General features: G+C 46.4%; 1 protein-coding gene across 1 annotated transcript; it reads right to left on the reverse strand.

Annotated features, from left to right (window-relative positions):
• Nucleotides 1-387: 387 nt before the first annotated feature.
• Nucleotides 388-4,173, reverse strand: COX6A1 (cytochrome c oxidase subunit 6A1). The gene is made up of 3 exons (XM_026688128.2): nucleotides 4,027-4,173; nucleotides 2,516-2,655; nucleotides 388-630 (listed from the first exon to the last, which is right to left on the reverse strand). The coding sequence occupies exons 1-3, from the start codon at nucleotides 4,124-4,126 to the stop codon at nucleotides 550-552; spliced, it is 321 nt and encodes a 106-aa protein (XP_026543913.1). The 5' UTR covers nucleotides 4,127-4,173; the 3' UTR covers nucleotides 388-549.
• Between the last annotated feature and the right edge of the window lie 12,553 nt (nucleotides 4,174-16,726).

The following is a 16,726-nucleotide window of genomic DNA, read 5'->3' on the forward strand; positions in this document are numbered from 1 at the left end:
CAAGGCAAATAGAAAAGCAGAGAGTTGACTTCTGCGATGTGGATTCTATGTTCCTGTTAATACATCCCAGAACAGCACTTGCCCCTTAGTTAGCTCCACTACACAAGATGAATAATTCTGCTCTCACTAAAATGATACGTTATTCATTTTCTTGTCAGTTTCTATACAGGAAACTTACTTCTTCAGAATTTGTTCTAATTCCAAGCAATCTTGACCAGTAGCCATTTTTTTTATATCACATATATTAACAATTTGAGCACAGCTGCTTTCCTGCAAACAGAGTGCTAGTTAATTTTTCATCTACAAAGCTCGACAATAACACACACACCCCTTCAAGATAGCAGGATAAAAGGTATTGATACAAAGTTTTTTTTAAAAAATCAAAGATTTGGCTAGAATACATTTTATTTTAGGAGACTTCTACAGGAAGAACATCAACTGTGAGAAGTCAGAATCAACACAGGAAATGCAGATTCTGGTCCCAGCCTCGATTCTGGTCCAGCTACCTTTAATGGTCCATGTTGTGGCTGTGATTCACTTGCCTAATGGTCACTCTTCATAGCCAGTTGGAAGTGCATTGACATGTGGATTATGGAAAAGAGAATGATTCCCATCACCCCAAGGGAAGGGCTGCAAAGAGAAGAGAGATGGTAGTTTTAGTTTCCTAAAGTATATAAATTCTTTATTACGGCTTTTTGACCAGCAAGGTGGCAGTTGCCAGCCAATGTTCTCTCAAAAAGCTAAACCTGGTCAGATGTAATTAGTACGGGGGACCACTACAAAATCCCCAGGCTGTAGACAATTGAGACGTCAAAAAGGAGAGGGATTCGGAGGGGGGGTGTCTCAGAAGGAAAGGCCAACTACTTCCAGGATGCAGCCAAGAAAACTGCATGGCTATTTTCAAGAGGTTTCCAGGGGTCAAATTTGATTCAAAGGAGCCTGAAGTATAATAGGCAATTTTTAAAAATAATTTTCAAAAATCAATCCTTGCAGCTGAATGTGCAGAACAGTGGCTTTGTTAGGCAATAATGCAATGATTTTTTTTTATGTTGGCATCCACTGGGGTATCAGAAATAAGTAGGACTTTTTATATTTTTGTCAACGTGGCTCAGAGACAGCAATTGGTCCAATGAAGATCACGCACAGTGTAAGGCCCAGACTCTCCCCTTCAGACGATAAGAATGAACTTTTGAAAACTGGGTATTCCAAAAGGAATTCTTTATTGAAAAGGAAGTTATCCAGGTGATATTCAAAGCAGGGTCTAATATGCAACCAGTTTCCCAATAGGTAGGCAATGTAATTCTCACCCTACTTCAAAATCCAAGTGTAGAAGAGACTGTTATAAGAAGGGAAATACAAGTAGTTCTCAAGTGTAAAAGAGTTTATTTAGTGACCATTCAAAGTTACAACAGCACACAAAAAACCAGTGACATGACTATTTTCCACACTGATTTTCAGGATCCCCATAGACATGTGAGGATCAAAATTCGGATGCTTGGCATCTGACTCATATTTATGATGGTTGAGGTGTCCTGGGGGTCATGTGATCACTGTTTATAACTTCCTGACATTCTTGATTCACTTGACAAATGTGTTACTAATTTAACTACTGCAGTGATTCACTTTACAACTGCAGCAAGAAAGGTGTTATGCCCCTGTTGAGGGGGAGGCTCAGCAGCTAACAGGGAGTGGGAGTGTGGCTCTGTTGGCTGTGGAGGAAACTGGGGAAGGGCACAGTCCGGCTGGGCAGAGCAGGGGAGAGGTAGAGCAAGAGAGAAGGAATTTGGAGGAAGACCCAGGCCCACCCCCTCTTCATCCTAGGGCACGCAGGGAAAAACTGAGAAGGGAGCAACGTGGGTTGGTGGCTTACTGGGAGGAAAGGGCCCTGATTCCCTTCATTAGCTGCAGCTGGGAACACTGTTTAAAAAGGGAAGCTAGGCACAGCAACTTGTTGGATGCAAATTGTGAATTATATTTTATTGTTGAGGCTTATCTGGGTTCCTGGCATCTTCCCAACTGTGTGTGTTTTGTTGGCCTTTGAAGTCTGCAATTCCTTCTCCTGTCCTGTCAAGTTACTTACTGCAGGGTGGTTTGTGTGGATTTTTATTTAGTTTAATATGTACTTTTTTTTTTGGACTGAATTTTCTTCACTTAAAGACTGTTCTTGGGAGAGTTTTTTCTCCAGCAGATGGTAACTGGACATTGGGGGCAAAGTTGGAGGTATTAAAGGGACTTTTCTTACTTATATGACTGTGTTGCTTTTGTGCCACACCCAGGGTCATCACAAAAGATCTTAAAATGGAACAAAACCCACTGAAATGTCTCACTTATCAACGGTAGTTTTGGGCTCAATTGTGATCATAAGTCGAGAACTACCTGTATTTGATCAGAAACAACTGGTGTCTAGGCCATGTTTTTGGGATCTGACCCAACCCATCTAAAGTTCAATTTTTGCAACTCTCTGCAAATGTCTCCCAACAAGTCTGCATGGAACAAGTCAATGGAAATTCAGTACCTTGGTCCGGATGTAAAGATGCTTGTAAGGAATAAATTCTGGCCTTTCATGATGATCATCTTTCTTCAGGTAGCAATTTAGCTGGCAGATAGCAACGGAAGGAAGAGCAACCACAAAAGACAAGATTTTCCATAAACGATCTAATTGATTGGATTCAAACACAAGCAGAAAGTCAAGGAGTGTTATTTCTGTGCAATACATTAAAATACAGGACCAACAGAATTACTATCTGAGCCTTTTAATTCAATGTGCAGACAGTGCAATGAAAAATTGTTGCAGCACAGCTTATAATTGAACTGAAAATGGACCAGCAGGAGGAAAAAGTGGGAGATGCTAATTAGTTTTGGAATTACTTTTTGATTATACAGCGGCTCAATTCACAAAAGATCTAAGCTAAAATTGAGCTGCTTTGTCCTTCAGCGTTTTTTGTGACTTGGCCAGGACCTATTTTTAGTTCCTACACAGCAATTCAACAAAAACATATCTGGACCCGAATGTCCTAAACAAGGGCTGTCAAACTCAAACTGCATCATGCATTGGCCACACCCAATTTAGCGAAGGGGGATAAAGTCCCAATACATCATGTGACAATGCCATGACACCCCTTTCCTAAGCTGAAGCCTCTCTGCTGCAATAATTTCCTGCTTAATGTCATGGTATTTTTCCCCCTCAACCCCAGCCCCTCCTTTCCATTACCAGTTCCAGAATATTATCAGCAAAAGTAAAAGGGCAAGGCCAACACCACGAGAAGAAATCCAGGTAAAGAGTTAGGGTTAGTGTCAGTATTTTATAAAGTAAGTATACTAAAGATCTGTCTCAAGATAATTTCTGGAATCAAAGATACTTCCAAAACTGGAATCACTACATCTTTTAACTGTAATTTAGCATCTTACATAATTTAGCATCCTGTTTTATATTAGATTCTTATATCATTTAGATTTCCTAGAGCCAGCCCACTCTCAAATAGTCTGCAGCGCCTACTGTAAAACGCTTCCCATTTTAATGAAGTTTTTGGGAGCCCTTAAAATTGCTCTGTAAATAAATGTAATACAGTGAGCAGTACTTGGGAGGTTCATTTTTTGGTGCAACGGCTACATTCATACGCCCCACTGGGCTGGTTTACTGCATTAACCCATCTCCCACATTCAATCCACTCAACCACGGGCTTAGCAGCTCAATGGGCTCAGTTCGCACAAGAAGCTGTGAAAAGCCAAGCAAATTCAACACATGGTCCAGCTTTCCAATTCAATTTTTAATTTTAACTTGACTTCACTGTAAGGAAGCGCCCTACGGCTCCCGAAAGGCGAGGTCGGGGCAGCTGCCTCCCACCCCTTGCCGGTTCCTCCAGCGCCAGGCAGCGTCAGCCGCCCTTCAAGGCGGGGGACACTCGGTCATCTTAAGCTTCTCTGGGGGGCGCCAAGCCCACCGCCTTGCAGAGGCCGCGGCGGCCCCGATACGAGGAGGAGGAACGAGCACAAGGTCACCCGGTCAACAAGGCCGTCTCCACGCACCGCTCCCGTGGTGCTTCTCCGGCGCCGCCTCCGTCGTCAGAGCCCGCTTCCAGCCCGCTCCGGCCCCCAGCCGCCGCGAGGCCCCGCCGAGCAACGCCATCGCCACCGTCCTCAGGAGGGTCGCTCGCTCGGAACCGGAAATAGAATGGCGGGTGGGCGTCGGCGCGGAGGGTGACGTCACGGCAGCGCCGAAAGGCGAGGTGCCGCGCCTGCGTAAACTTTGGAAGCAGAGCCGTGCGCAAAGCGGACCGCTTCCGGCTTCCCTTCGAGGCCGGCTGGGCGGGGCTTCGGCTGCCGCTCTTGAATTGCAAGAACCGCCCAATTCAGGCGAGCCCCGCGGAATAAGACCACGCATGCGCACCAAAGCTAGGATGGCCGGAGCGGGTCAGTTCCTGCAAACTGAATTCAATGCAATGCAAGCTGAGGGAGAAAAAAAAAAAGCTGCGTTCCCGCAAAGTCGCCGGTTCCTTCTCCGCTGGGCGAAGCCAACCGGGGAGGCTTTGGGGCGCTGGAAATTGGCCGGAGCGTGGGATTTGTGCGGATTGATTGTATTTTATTCAACGTATATAGCCACCCATCTCACTTGCGAGACTCGTTTCAGGGGAGGTGGGGCAGCTTTGCAAGAAGAACCGGGCTGGAGACCGGAGCCGAGTCTACTCTGTGCAGCCGTTGGAGCTCCCTGAGTTGGACCATCCATCCATTCACCTATCCAGATTAGATTAGAATTCGTTATTGGGCACGTGTGATTGGACACACAAGGAATTGGTCTTGGTGCAAATGCTCTCTGTAAACATAAAAGAAAAGAGACATTCATCAAGAGTCAAGCATCACAAGGTCCAACACTTAATGATATAGTCATAGGGTACAAGAAGCCATCGAACAGTCCATATGGATCGTAAGGATACAAGCGACAAAGTTACAGTCATACAGTCACAAGTGGGAGGGGATGGGCGATAAGGAATGATGCCAAGATTAATAGTGATAGTCCATCCACCCCTTATCTCCGCCACGTTCCTTCCTTATCTGTCCATCCCCCTCGCAGAGCGGCAGTTGCCTCGCAGGCGTCTCACGACCGACCCAGGAAGGCGATGGCGCTGATGAAGTTCCCAGACTGGGTCCCGAGACGTCTGCAAGACAACAGCCGGGAACTGCTCGGCTCAGCCGAGAGGCTCCTCGGGCGACGCGCTTCCCTGCTCTAATCGCCGAGCGCAGGAGCCCCAACCCAGCCGGTTTCCAGGTGGAAAGGTTACTTTCCGAAGAATGGGGGCAAGAGACGCCCTCCCCCCACCGCCCCTGCAAGTCCCGGGGCACCAGGGCTCTTGGTGCAACCCCCGGGGCGGGTGGGGGAAGAGGAGCCGAAGGAAGGCTCGCCTGCTTGAGCCAGGGGGTTAGACTAGAGGACCTCCAGGTGCCTCCCAACCTTTCTCTTATTCTGCTTGCGAGAGCCTTCCCGCACCTGGAGGGCGCGCGGAGCTTCGGGCATCCCCGCAGCGAGGTGCCCCGGACCCCTGCCGCTGCTCCGGGTTGGGGGTCGCGGGGGAGGGGAAGGCCAGGCCCCGGTCGGGCCAGGAGCAGCATGTCCTGGGCATGAGGCCCCCCTCCCCGCCCTCTGGCCGTGGCTGAGCACGGAGCCCTGACCGGCCGGGCTAGCTGCAGTCCCCGCGGGCTCCGCGCGATGGCCCGCTCGGCCAGCCCTTCTCCGACCCTCGGACGCGCAGCGCTGCCGGCAGCCGGAAGGCTCGGGGCAGATTCCTGAATGGCTGGGCCGGGTTGGGCCTTCGCTGGTGCGTGTCTGCCTTTTTCCTCCTGCGGCTGGACTGCGAGGAACGCCGGCGGAGCGCCAGATTCTGCACCAGCCGTTTCTCCACTTTGGCGACTTGAAGATGTGAGGACTTCAACTCCCAGGAATCCCCAGCTGGCAAAGATTTCTGGGAGTTGACGTCCACATGTGCTGGCTGGAGCATTCTGGGAGCTGAAATCCCACCTCCCTTCAAGTTGCTAAAAGTTGAGAAAGAAAAGCTACAGGCTGCAGGTTAGGAAAGAATGGAATGGAATGGAATTCTTTATTGACCAAGTGTGATTTTTACACACAAGGAATTTGTTTTGGTGCAAATGCTCTCAGTGTACATAAAAGAAAAGAAATATTCGTCAAGAGTCAAGAATCATAAGGTACAACACTTACTAACAGTCATAGGGTACAATAAGCAATCAAATCATACTAGGAAACAGTCAATATAAATCGTAAGGATACAAGCCACAAAGTTACAGTCATACAGTCAGAAGTAGGAGGGGGTGGGTGATAAGGAGTGATGAGAAAATTAATAGTGATAGTAGTGTAGACTTTGTCAATAGTTGGACAGTGTTGAGGGAATTATTGGTTTAGCAGAGTGATGGCATTTGGGAAAAAACTGTCCTTATGTCTAATTGTTCTGGTGTGCAGGGCTCTATAGCCTCGTTTTGAGGGTAGGAGTTGAAACAGTTTCTGTCCGGGATGTGAGGGGTCTGTAGATATTTTCATAGTCCTCTTTTGACTTGTGCAACATACAGGTCCTCCATGGAAGGCAGGTTGGTAGTAATCGTTTTTTCTGCAGTCCTTAATTACTCTGTGGAGTCTGTGTCTGTCTTGTTGAGTTGCAGAACAATAAATCCAAGGAGCCTCAGAATGTCAAAAAAGAAGTTTGACTTTTAGTTGCATCAACATTCAGGCTAAAGTTGGGGAAAAGTCTGCATGTAAATCTTCTTTGCAGTCTTTTCACTTTTGGGGCCAGATAGATTCACCTGGACTTTTTATGGCTCGTTAATCTTAGTATTCTATTTTTTATGCAATTCTGGTTTGAAAAAAAAAAACCTTCTGGTTTTGTCTCTTATTTCCAAGGTGGGTGGGGGAAGGTGAAAAAAGGTCAAGATGATGACTGAAACTGCATATAGAAGACACATTTTTTTTGTTTTATACATCATTATGTGTGGCAAGTAAAAGGGGAAAAGTTTTCATCACGCAGTTATGGCAATCATTTTGGTTTTTCTGCCCTCCCTTTTTACGGATATCCATAATTCCTTGCACATTCTTTATTTATTAATAACTGGTCAACCTTGTTTTGGCTTGGATCCTAAATAGGGTTGGGTCCTTTTTATTAAACCTTATTATAATATAATATACTGATAGAAATAAAGATATTAAGGGGTGGGGAAGGAAAAGAAAGGGAAGGAATGCAAGGAAAAAGCGAAAGGAAAAAAAGTGATTTCCAATTTATAATCTATAATTCAGTTACAACCTCATCTTTTTGCTTCATATATTTATTAAGTAGTAACCATTTCTATAGCAAATTAATCATCAAAACCTAAGATCAAAGTTTCTTCTGTTTCAAGCAAAACAATGATTGAAAAGTGGATTCCAAGCAGTAAAAAAAAAACTGAATAAGTTCTTCTTTAATTAGAGCAGTTAATTTTGCCATCTCTGCCAATCTAGAACCTTTTTCAATGGGAGTCTTCTAGGAAAGGTTTAGAGGGCTAGAAGTGGGAAATAAATCCAGGCAGGAGACACAGAGGTTGGTAAGTAGGAGCCAAACTTGACCTGAGGGTATTTTTTTAAACGGCTTTTTCTCTGGAAACTCAAGCAGGTGATGCCTTGTTTATCCTCTCCATAAGCATCTTGCGAGGTTAAGTTAGGCTGAATGTGACTGGCTTAGAGAGACATGTCAAATCTGTTTGATTCCTCTGATAAACTGAGAAACCCAAAGAACAAATATAGAAAAATGGAAAGCAGAAGGTCAGATAATGGTCAGATATTTGGGTGGGGCATGGTGCCAGGAAGATACAGATTAACAGAGGTGGAAGGGACCTTGTAGGTCATCTAGTCCAACTCCCCGCCCACAGGAGGCCCTACACCAGGGCTCTCCAACCTCGTCAACTTTAAGACTTGTAGACTTCAACTCCACAAAGCTGACTGAGGAATTCTGGGAGTTGAAGTCCACGAGTCTTAAAGTTGCCGAGGTTGGAGACCCCTGCCCTACACCGTTTCTGAAAGATGGCAGTCCAGTCTCTTCTTGAAAGCTTCCAGTGATGAAGCTCCCACAACTTCTGAAGGCAACTTCTGTTCCATGGGTTGATTGCTCTCACTGTCAGCAAATTCCTCCTTATTTCCAGGTTGAATCTCTCCTTGGTCAGTTTCCATCCTATTCCTTGTCTGGCCTTCAAGTGCTTTAGAAAATAGCTTGACCCCTTCCTGTCTGTGGCAGTCCCTCAAATATTGAAGCACTGCTATCCTGCCTCCCCTGGTCCTTCTCTTCCCTAGACTAGCCAGGCCCGGTTCCTGCAACAGTTCATCATGTGTTTTAGCCTCCAGTCCCCTTAATCATCCTGGTTGCTCTTCTCTGCACTTTTTCTAGAGTCTCAACACCTTTTTTATAATGTGGTGACCAAAACTGGATTCAGTGCTCTAGGTGTGGCCTTACTAAGGCTTTATAGAGTGGTATTAGTACCTCCCTTGATCTTGATTGTATCCCTCTGTTAATGCAATTTAGGATTGCGTTGGCTTTTTTGGCTGCTGCTGCACACTGTTGGCTCCTATTTAGCTGGTTGTCCACTAAGACTCCAAGATCCCTCTCACAGTTACTGCTATTGGTTTCCCCCAGTCTATATGTGTCCTTTTGGTTTTTGTTGCCTAAATGTAAGACTTGACTTTTCTCTACAAAATCAAGGATAAAGATCAAAGTCCAGAATGAGCTGAGGCTCACAACGAATGCCAAAACATGTTCAGAGGGTTCTCTAAGGAAATGCTGAACAAGAAGACAGTCTCTGGGAGGGGAAGAGGGAGAGATGGCAAAAGAATTGGGAGAGAAGACCAAACTGTTTAATTCTAACTTTGCACCTGTCTTTTCGCAAATCTCCTGGAACCTATCAGAAGCTGGACTATGGGGACAGAAGAAAAAGGCAAGTCAAAATAGGCAAGGAAGTGGTGAGAAAACACCCAGAAGCTTGGAATGAATTCAAGTCACTGGACTGCATCCCAGGATGTCACCAAAAGAGCCGGTAGATGTCAGGGGATACAGACGGTGATCTGTGAGAACTCCCGGAATGGGGAGAGGCAAAAAAACGGAGAAGAACCAATATCGTTCCAATCTTTTAAAAAGAGGAAAAAAGTGGAGAGAAGCAACCTGTAAATAAAGAGAAATTTTCTGACAGTGAGAACAGTCCACCCAGGGAACAGAAGTTGCCTTCAGAAGAAGTGGGAGCGCCATCACTGGAGGCTTTCAAGAAGGGACTGGACTCCCCATTTGTCAGAAATGGTGTAGGATCTCCTGCTTGGGCCGGGGGTTAGACTAGATGACCTACAAGGTCCCTTCCAACTCTGTAGATCTGTAATCCTTGGTGTCCTGCAGTTTCCCTCCGCAGCTGGACTATGATCCAGGTAAAGGACCTGCTTGAGATGGGGGAGGGGGGCCCTCAGGCTGAAAAGCCCCCTTTTGCTTTGAAATCCCAAAGCCCCAGACTGCCGAAGGAGATATTCCAGCTGTTGTCTTCTTCTTCTCCCTAATCTTGGCACCAAAGGCTGCTTAATTTTGTTTGTTTGTTTTCAAGAATCTAAATAAATGTTTCCCAAACTCGCCCTTCAAGATGGGACAGGCAGCTGGCTGGCTTCCTTGAGAGGTTGCCATGGCTTCCTGAGCCCCTTTCTCATTTGCAGCTGGAATTTGTTGGGGTGGTTTTCAGCAAACTGCACTGTTGGTTTGAATGGCAAATTGCTGGGAACCAGTTTCTCCCTCTCTGTAAGATTTAAGGGGTAGAAGGAGGAGCTGATGAAGTGAACAGCTGAACTGTGGTATCAAGTTACATCTTATAAATTTTGTTATCTACATAATGTTTACAGTAGGATGTTGCTATTAAAGGAAACTTCTGGATTAGATTTCATTATCTAAGAGGTGGAATAAGGCATTGACCTTTTAATTTCTTGCTACTGAGCCAAGAAAAGGGCCATCAAAGCTCGGTGAAGAAAACATCACACTCTTCTCCACATAATCTGCAACACCCAAAGAAATCTAACGAAATGCAATGTAGAGAAAGATGCACTTTTCTTACACTTAGGCAAGAAAAACCATATAGACTGGGTGAAGCCAGGCTTAATAGCAGTAAGTGGGAGAGGGATCTTGGAGTCTTAGTAGACAACCAATTAAATAGGAGCCAGCAGTGTGCGGCGGCAGCCAAAAAAGCCAATCCAATCCTAAGTTGCATTAACAGAGGGATACAATCAAGATCAAGGGAAGTACTAATCCCACTCTATAAAGCCTTAGTAAGGCCACACCTAGAATACTGCATCCAGTTTTGGTCACAACACTATAAAGAGATGTTGAGACTCTAGAAAGAGTGTGCCATGCCCCTGGGGGAGACTGACTCTGAGGGAGAGGAGGAACAGTGAATAGGGAGTGGAGGTTGTGGAGGAGGCTGGGGAAGGGCAGAGGCCGGCTGGGCAGTCAGAGGAGGACCCAGGCCCATTACCTATCCATCCTAGGGCACGCAGGGAGGAGAGGATAAGGGAGAGATGTGGTCTACTGAGGAGGAGAGGGCCTTGATCCTCTTCATGGGCTGCAGCTGTGACAACTGAATAAGAGTGTGGACCTGCGTACTGGCGAATGCTGGAAACAAAGCGTGTAAATATCTCTAGTTTATAGTTCCTCTCTGAGTTTGGCATCCTTCCCAGTGTGTGTTATCTGTGGACATCTTCCAGCCCTTATCTTGGCTGGTTTGTGTTGCTTTTTTCCTTCTTCGTGTAACTGTGTGGGAGTTTTTTTTATCTTCCGTCAAAGATATTCAGAACTTGGAAGCAAAGTGAAGGAATAAAAGGGGCTTCACCTGTTTTCTGTGGCTGTGTTTGGTTTGTATCCCACCCTGGGTCATCACAGAGTGCATAGAAGAGCAACTAAGATGATTAGGGGACTGGAGGCTAAAACATACAATTAACGGTTGTAGGAACTGGCATGGCTAGTCTAGTGAAGAGAAGGACCAGGGGAGACAGGCGAGCAGCCTTCCAGTATTTGAAGGGCTGCCATAGAGAGGAGAAAGGGGTCAAGCTATTTTCCAAGGCACCTGAAGGCCAGGCAAGGAATAATGGATGGAAACTGAACAAGGAGAGATTCAACCTGGAAATAAGGAGGAATTTTCTGACACTGGGAATAATCAACCGATGGAACAGAAGTTACCTTCAGAAGTTGTGGGAGCTTCATCACTGGAGGCTTTCAAGAAGAGTCTGGACTACCATCTGTCAGAAATGGTGTAGGGTCTCCTGCTTGGGTGGGGAGTTGGACTGGATGCTCTACAAGGTCCTTTCCAATTCTGTTAATCTGTTTTTAAAAATGCACAGTGTTTCAGTTCAAAACAGGGGTCCAGAAACGACAAACTGCTCAGACTGCTTTCCCACAACCAACTGAACCCCAAGTTCCTAGTCTCATGTTTGCAAACCCCAGCAAGAATTTATCAGCATCTTCAGAAAAACCTGTCTGAGTGTTGGGGAACTCTAGAAAGGAGGGCCCATAATGGCAGTGCATACTTGGGCCAAGAGGCTGCTGTGCTAGGAGACCAAACCACAGACACCACAATGGGAGAAGCGTCATGCAAGACCTTCGGACACAAACACCCAGTTCTGGGTTGACTGTTTTCCAGAACTGGGTTGATTCCTGGAACCAGGAAAGGCGCCCGATCCAAGAACAGAGCAGAACCAGCTCCTACATCAAGGAGGGACTCGATCAACAGAAGATCCTGCACTTAGAGAGCAACGACGCTGCTCCTCCATTCTGGAGGACAATAAAGCAATGTTGCAAAAGTTGTGAGGAGGAGAGGAGAGGAGAAGAGAACAGCGAAGGAGGAGAGGAGAAAAGGAGAAGAGAGAAGGAGAGAAGAGAGAGAAGGAGGAGAGAAGTTTGGGTCACAGAACTGTAGAGTTGGAAGGGACCTTAGAGATCATCAAGCCTAACTCCCTACACATTGTAGAATTCACTATACGTTCCCCAGCAGGGATCATCCAGTTCTGCCTAAAACCCTCCAGTGAAGTCCATCTTTTGCTTCCCCTCACCAGACCTTTGAGCTAAGCAGTCCACAAGTGCAGTCAGGTGAGGGTAACAATTGGATGAAGGAAGAATTTGGGTTTATTTTGACTTACCAGAAGTTCACTATCTTAATTTGCTTTGCATGGGTTTTTTTTCTTTCTTTCTTTCTTTCTTTCTTTCTTTCTTTCTTTCTTTCTTTCTTTCTTTCTTTCTTTCTTTCTTTCTTTCTTTCTTTCTTTCTTTCTTTCTTTCTTTTGCATTGTAGGTTACATCAAAGAGAAAATGAACAGTCATCGGTGGTTCACCTCTCCCCCCTCTTTCCGGAACCTACTTTACTTGCTATCACATTTATTGTTGGAACATGTAGCTTTAGGCGTGAGAACATCTTTCTCTTTCTGGACAAAAACCTCTTTCCTTGATTAGAGAAAAGTTTCTTGTAGTACAGATCGGACTTTCTCTTGAACTACAGCCCAGTTGCTTATCATCAAGGCAAATAGCTAAGAAGTTCGGCTTCCTCTCTGCTCTCCTGTGCAGCTGCTTTTTGGATAAGCAAAGCTGCACCACGTGGGGGATTGGTGAAACCCTGCAAGGCCCCTGCAAGGCCCAGACGCTTCCAAGATCTGGCTGTGTTTGATGTTCTTCTCTGCAGACATGGGCACAAAACCCTAGAGCTGCGTTGATCAACCTTGGCAACTCGAACTGGGTGGACTCCGACTCCCAGCTTTGCTGAACTGGGGGATTCTGGGAGTTGAAGTCCGCACAACTTCGAGTGGGCAGGATTGAGAAATGCTGTCTTGGAGTCAACTCCGATCCCGTGGTCAGCCCTGATATGACAGCAGCCTCGGCAGCCATTCCTCAAACCCCTTCTGGAGGCAAGAATTGGCCTGAAATGTGAGAAAAAAGGCAGGAGTTTTTCGAGGAAGAACAAAGCCGCCCGAGAGCTTTCTGGCAGCTCCAGACAGTGGTTGCACATAAAAAAGAGCAGGGATTTGATTGCCCCATTGCAGCTGGGACCTTTTTCATTGCATGCCTTGGACACCCCTCTTAAAGACTAACAGGGTAAATATCAGATACACACCAGCATCAGATACACTTCAAGCATCCCAGGAACGGCCCCATTTGAGACTTTGGAAAGAGTGCGGAGAAGAGCAGCTAAAATGATTAAAGGCCTGGAGACTAAAACACATGGAGGACAGATGCAGGAATTGAGTATGGCTACTAGTCTACAGTGGAAGGTTGGAAGAATTATCCTTCTGGGTTCAGTTCCAACTGGGGAACATCGGGCCTGTTTGGAAAGATGGTTTAATGGTGGACAGGACATGGCTTGGAGCTCCAAAGTGAAAAAGGATGATCACAATATGTTGGGTGAAGAAAAAGAAGGGGAAAGATGCTGAGAATCCCTTGGTTATATAACCTCTGTTGGGCGCCACCTTAGTGTTTCCTGTTCCTGTGCAAGAAATGTATCCCATTGGCTGTCAGACTCCCAGGGGCGGGGGGTCTTAGCTAACTTTGTAGGCTTTGTCTGGACCACATGGCTTCACCTGAGTGCTGGCTGATGCAATCTCCCCAGGCCACGTGGTGACATGGGTAGAGGGCTTTGTTATGTAGAATAATCTGGCCCAGGCCTTAATGGACTGCCCATTAACAAAGGTGGGGAGTGAGCTTCTGCTTTTGAGTTTCTACTTCTCTTTTTAGGGGAAATATTCTGCCTTTCTAAATATATCCTAAAGTATTTCATTTTCCTAGGAGAGGGGTGGGTGTTAACTTCCTACAACAACAAAGAAGGGCTATGGGGGACGTGATAGCTGTATTCCAGTATTTGAGAGGCTGCCCCAAAGAAGTGGGGATCAACTTATTTTCAAAGCTCCCAAAGGCAAGACAAGAAGGAAGGGGTGGAAAATAATGAAGAAGAGATGCAACCTACCACTAAGGAGAAACTTCCTAGAGTGAGGACAATTAACCAGTGGGACAGAAGTGGCCTCCAGAGGTTGTAGGAGCTTCATCCTTGGTGGTCTTTAAGAGACTGGACAGCCACCTCTCTGAAATAGTCTAGGGCAGGGGTCCCCAACCACCGGTCCGTGGACTGGTACCGGTCCGTGGAACAAGTCCTACCGGGCCGCTGGCTTGCTGGCGCCGCCATCTTGTTTGATGAGTGCTTCGGTGAGCTTTTCCGGTGAAAGCTCACCGGAAGCACTTTTCATCAAAACAAGATGGGCCCACGCTTCCGGTGAGCTTTTCCGGTAGAAAGCTCACCGGAAGCACTTTTTCATCAAAACAAGATGGCGGTGCCCAGCTGATGTCGGTACCAGGCCGCGCCATAAAAATGTTAGGGATACCAGGCCGCGGCGTAAAAAGGTTGGGGATCACTGGTCTAGGGCAGAGGTCTCCAACCTTGGCAACTTTAAGACTTGGGGACTTCAATTCCCAGAATCCCTCAGCCAGCTGACTGAGGGATTCTGGGAGTTGAAGTCCCCAAGTCTTAAAGTTGCCAAGGTTGGAGACCCCTGGTCTAGGGTCTCCTGCTTAAGCAGCGGGCTGGACCTCCAAGACCCCATCCAGCTCGATTCTGATTGATTGAATCTTTGTGGACTTTGGAAGAGATACCGGAGAGAGAGAGAGAGAGAGAGGAGTGAGAACAGCTCATCAATAGAAGAGGGCATTTCCCTGACTGGCAGGTGCTCCATCCCTGGAGATTTTCAAGAATATCCTGGACACCATTTGCCCGGGATGGTATAAGGTTTCTCCTTTGAGTCTTTTCCAGCCCTATAATCCTACGCTCTGCTTTGGGTGTATCTGGTGCTGAAATAGATGTGGGATGTGCACCGGCTCCCTCCTTTGCAACGCGCACAACAGGACGCTCTAATTTGCGATGAAATCACCCTGCCTCTTTGCCTTTGCTTTTGTCTCTACTTGGGCAGATTTACAAAGCCAGGACCAAATCGGGCAAAATCTTTTGACTAGAGGTGAGGGCGGTGTGAGAAGCCCCCCCCCCTCCCCGTGGGGGATGCCTACCTCCCACATCGCTGCTTTCAATGCTGACAGAGGAAGAGGAAGAAGAGGAAGAGGAGGAGGAAGAAGAAGAAGAAGGAGGAGGAGGAGGAGGAGAAGGAGGAGGAAGGAGGAAGGAGGAAGGAGGAAGGAGGAAGGAGAAGAAGAAGAAGAAGAAGAAGAAGAAGAAGAAGAAGAAGAAGAAGGAGGAGGAGGAGGAGGAGGAGGAGGAGGAGGAGGAGGAGGAGGAAGGAAGAAGAAGAAGAAGAAGAAGAAGAAGAAGAAGAAGAAGAAGAAGAAGAAGAAGAAGAAGAAGAAGAAGAAGAAGAAAGAAGAAAGAAGAAAGAAGAAAGAAGAAAGAAGAAAGAAGAAAGAAGAAGAAAGAAGAAAGAAGAAGAAGAAACAACTCAACAGTCCGTTTGCAGCCATTAATCTGCATTGCTGCCAAACCAGGCAGAGAGTAAAGGAGAACAGCAGCCATGGCCGATGGGCCGCATCTCCCCCCCCCTCTCCCCGCTTGGAAACTCTTACATGTCTTCCATCTCATTGTGTCCTCTCCCCTGCCCGCCCGTCCCCTTCTTTTGACAAGCTACTCCCGTGCCTTTGCCAGCGAGGGGGAGGGAGGGTGGAATGCCATTGTCCCTCTGGAAAGAACAGGCGTCTTATGCAAATCTTTATTGGAAGACCCTGGGAACTGGGTCTCCGAAGAGGAGGGGGAGAGGCCTGAAGGTGGGGGGAGCAGGAGGGGGGAGATCTCTGGCAGGCCACTTCAGGAGCAATTCAGGCTGAGCTCTTTTGCTTTGAGCTGCTCCCTATTCAAAGAGCACACACCACCCATGGTGGGTTTGTGGGCGTGGACGCTCTTTCTGGTTAGGGGGGGGGGCTTTTCAGCAGGGAGTGAAACAAAAGAGGATCAAAGTGACATTCCAAAGCCCCCCTTTACTCTTGGGAAGCCCACCGGCCTGGCCTTACTAAGCCTAGAATTGACCCAACACTCTCTTGATCTCCAATCTTCCTGGTATTTCTAGAATAATCAAGAGACGCTGGCTGTAACCTATTCGGTTTGCTGCTTTTCTTTTTACGACAAACAATTGAAATCAGCTACCCAGAATGGGTGCAGGCTGCGGGGTGTAGTAAGTTAGATCATGTTGGAACTTCCTGGCAGTGAGAACAATTAAGCAGTGGAAGGTCTTGCTTTCAGAAGTTGTGGGTGCTCCCATCACTGGAGATGTTCACGAAAAAACAAATCTGGCCACGTTGCCAACTTCAAAAGCTGATACAAAAATTTATGCCACCAGATAAAGACTGAATGCACCAATGGGGGGGTTTTTTTTTTTTTTTTTTTTTTTTTTTTTTTTTTTTTTTTTTTTTTTTTTTTTTTTTTTTTTTTTTTTTTTTTTTTTTTTTTTTTTTTTTTTTGGTTTATATATCACATTAAACAAGAGGAAAACCTTCTACACACCAATTCCACCAGCGCTTTCTACAATTTTGTAAACAACAAACTAAAAGACTCAAGGTCCATCCCACTCCTGAAAGGAGCTAATGGTAAAGACTGCAATGATGACACCATTAAAGCCAACCTCTTTAACACATTCTTTGGCTCAGTATTTATAAACAGGAATGGATCATGCCCGGTATTTCCTAGTCAAACCACAGACAACTACAATGATCTAATA

This window comes from Notechis scutatus, chromosome 13 (assembly GCF_049901735.1).
Source record: "Notechis scutatus isolate UNSWTSFEM ecotype Mainland chromosome 13, rNotScu1.2, whole genome shotgun sequence".
Lineage (NCBI taxonomy): Eukaryota > Metazoa > Chordata > Lepidosauria > Squamata > Elapidae > Notechis > Notechis scutatus.

Bases quoted from the DNA above. Each gene is read 5' to 3' on its own strand.
- COX6A1 (XM_026688128.2), bottom strand. From the start codon at position 4,126: ATGGCGTTGCTCGGCGGGGCCTCGCGGCGGCTGGGGGCCGGAGCGGGC. The intron at 2,656-4,026 runs GTGCGTGGAGAC...CCAATCAATTAG, and splicing joins GGAGAAGCACCACGGGAGCG to ATCGTTTATGGAAAATCTTG. The intron at 631-2,515 runs GTACTGAATTTC...TTCTCTTTGCAG, and splicing joins ATCTTTACATCCGGACCAAG to CCCTTCCCTTGGGGTGATGG.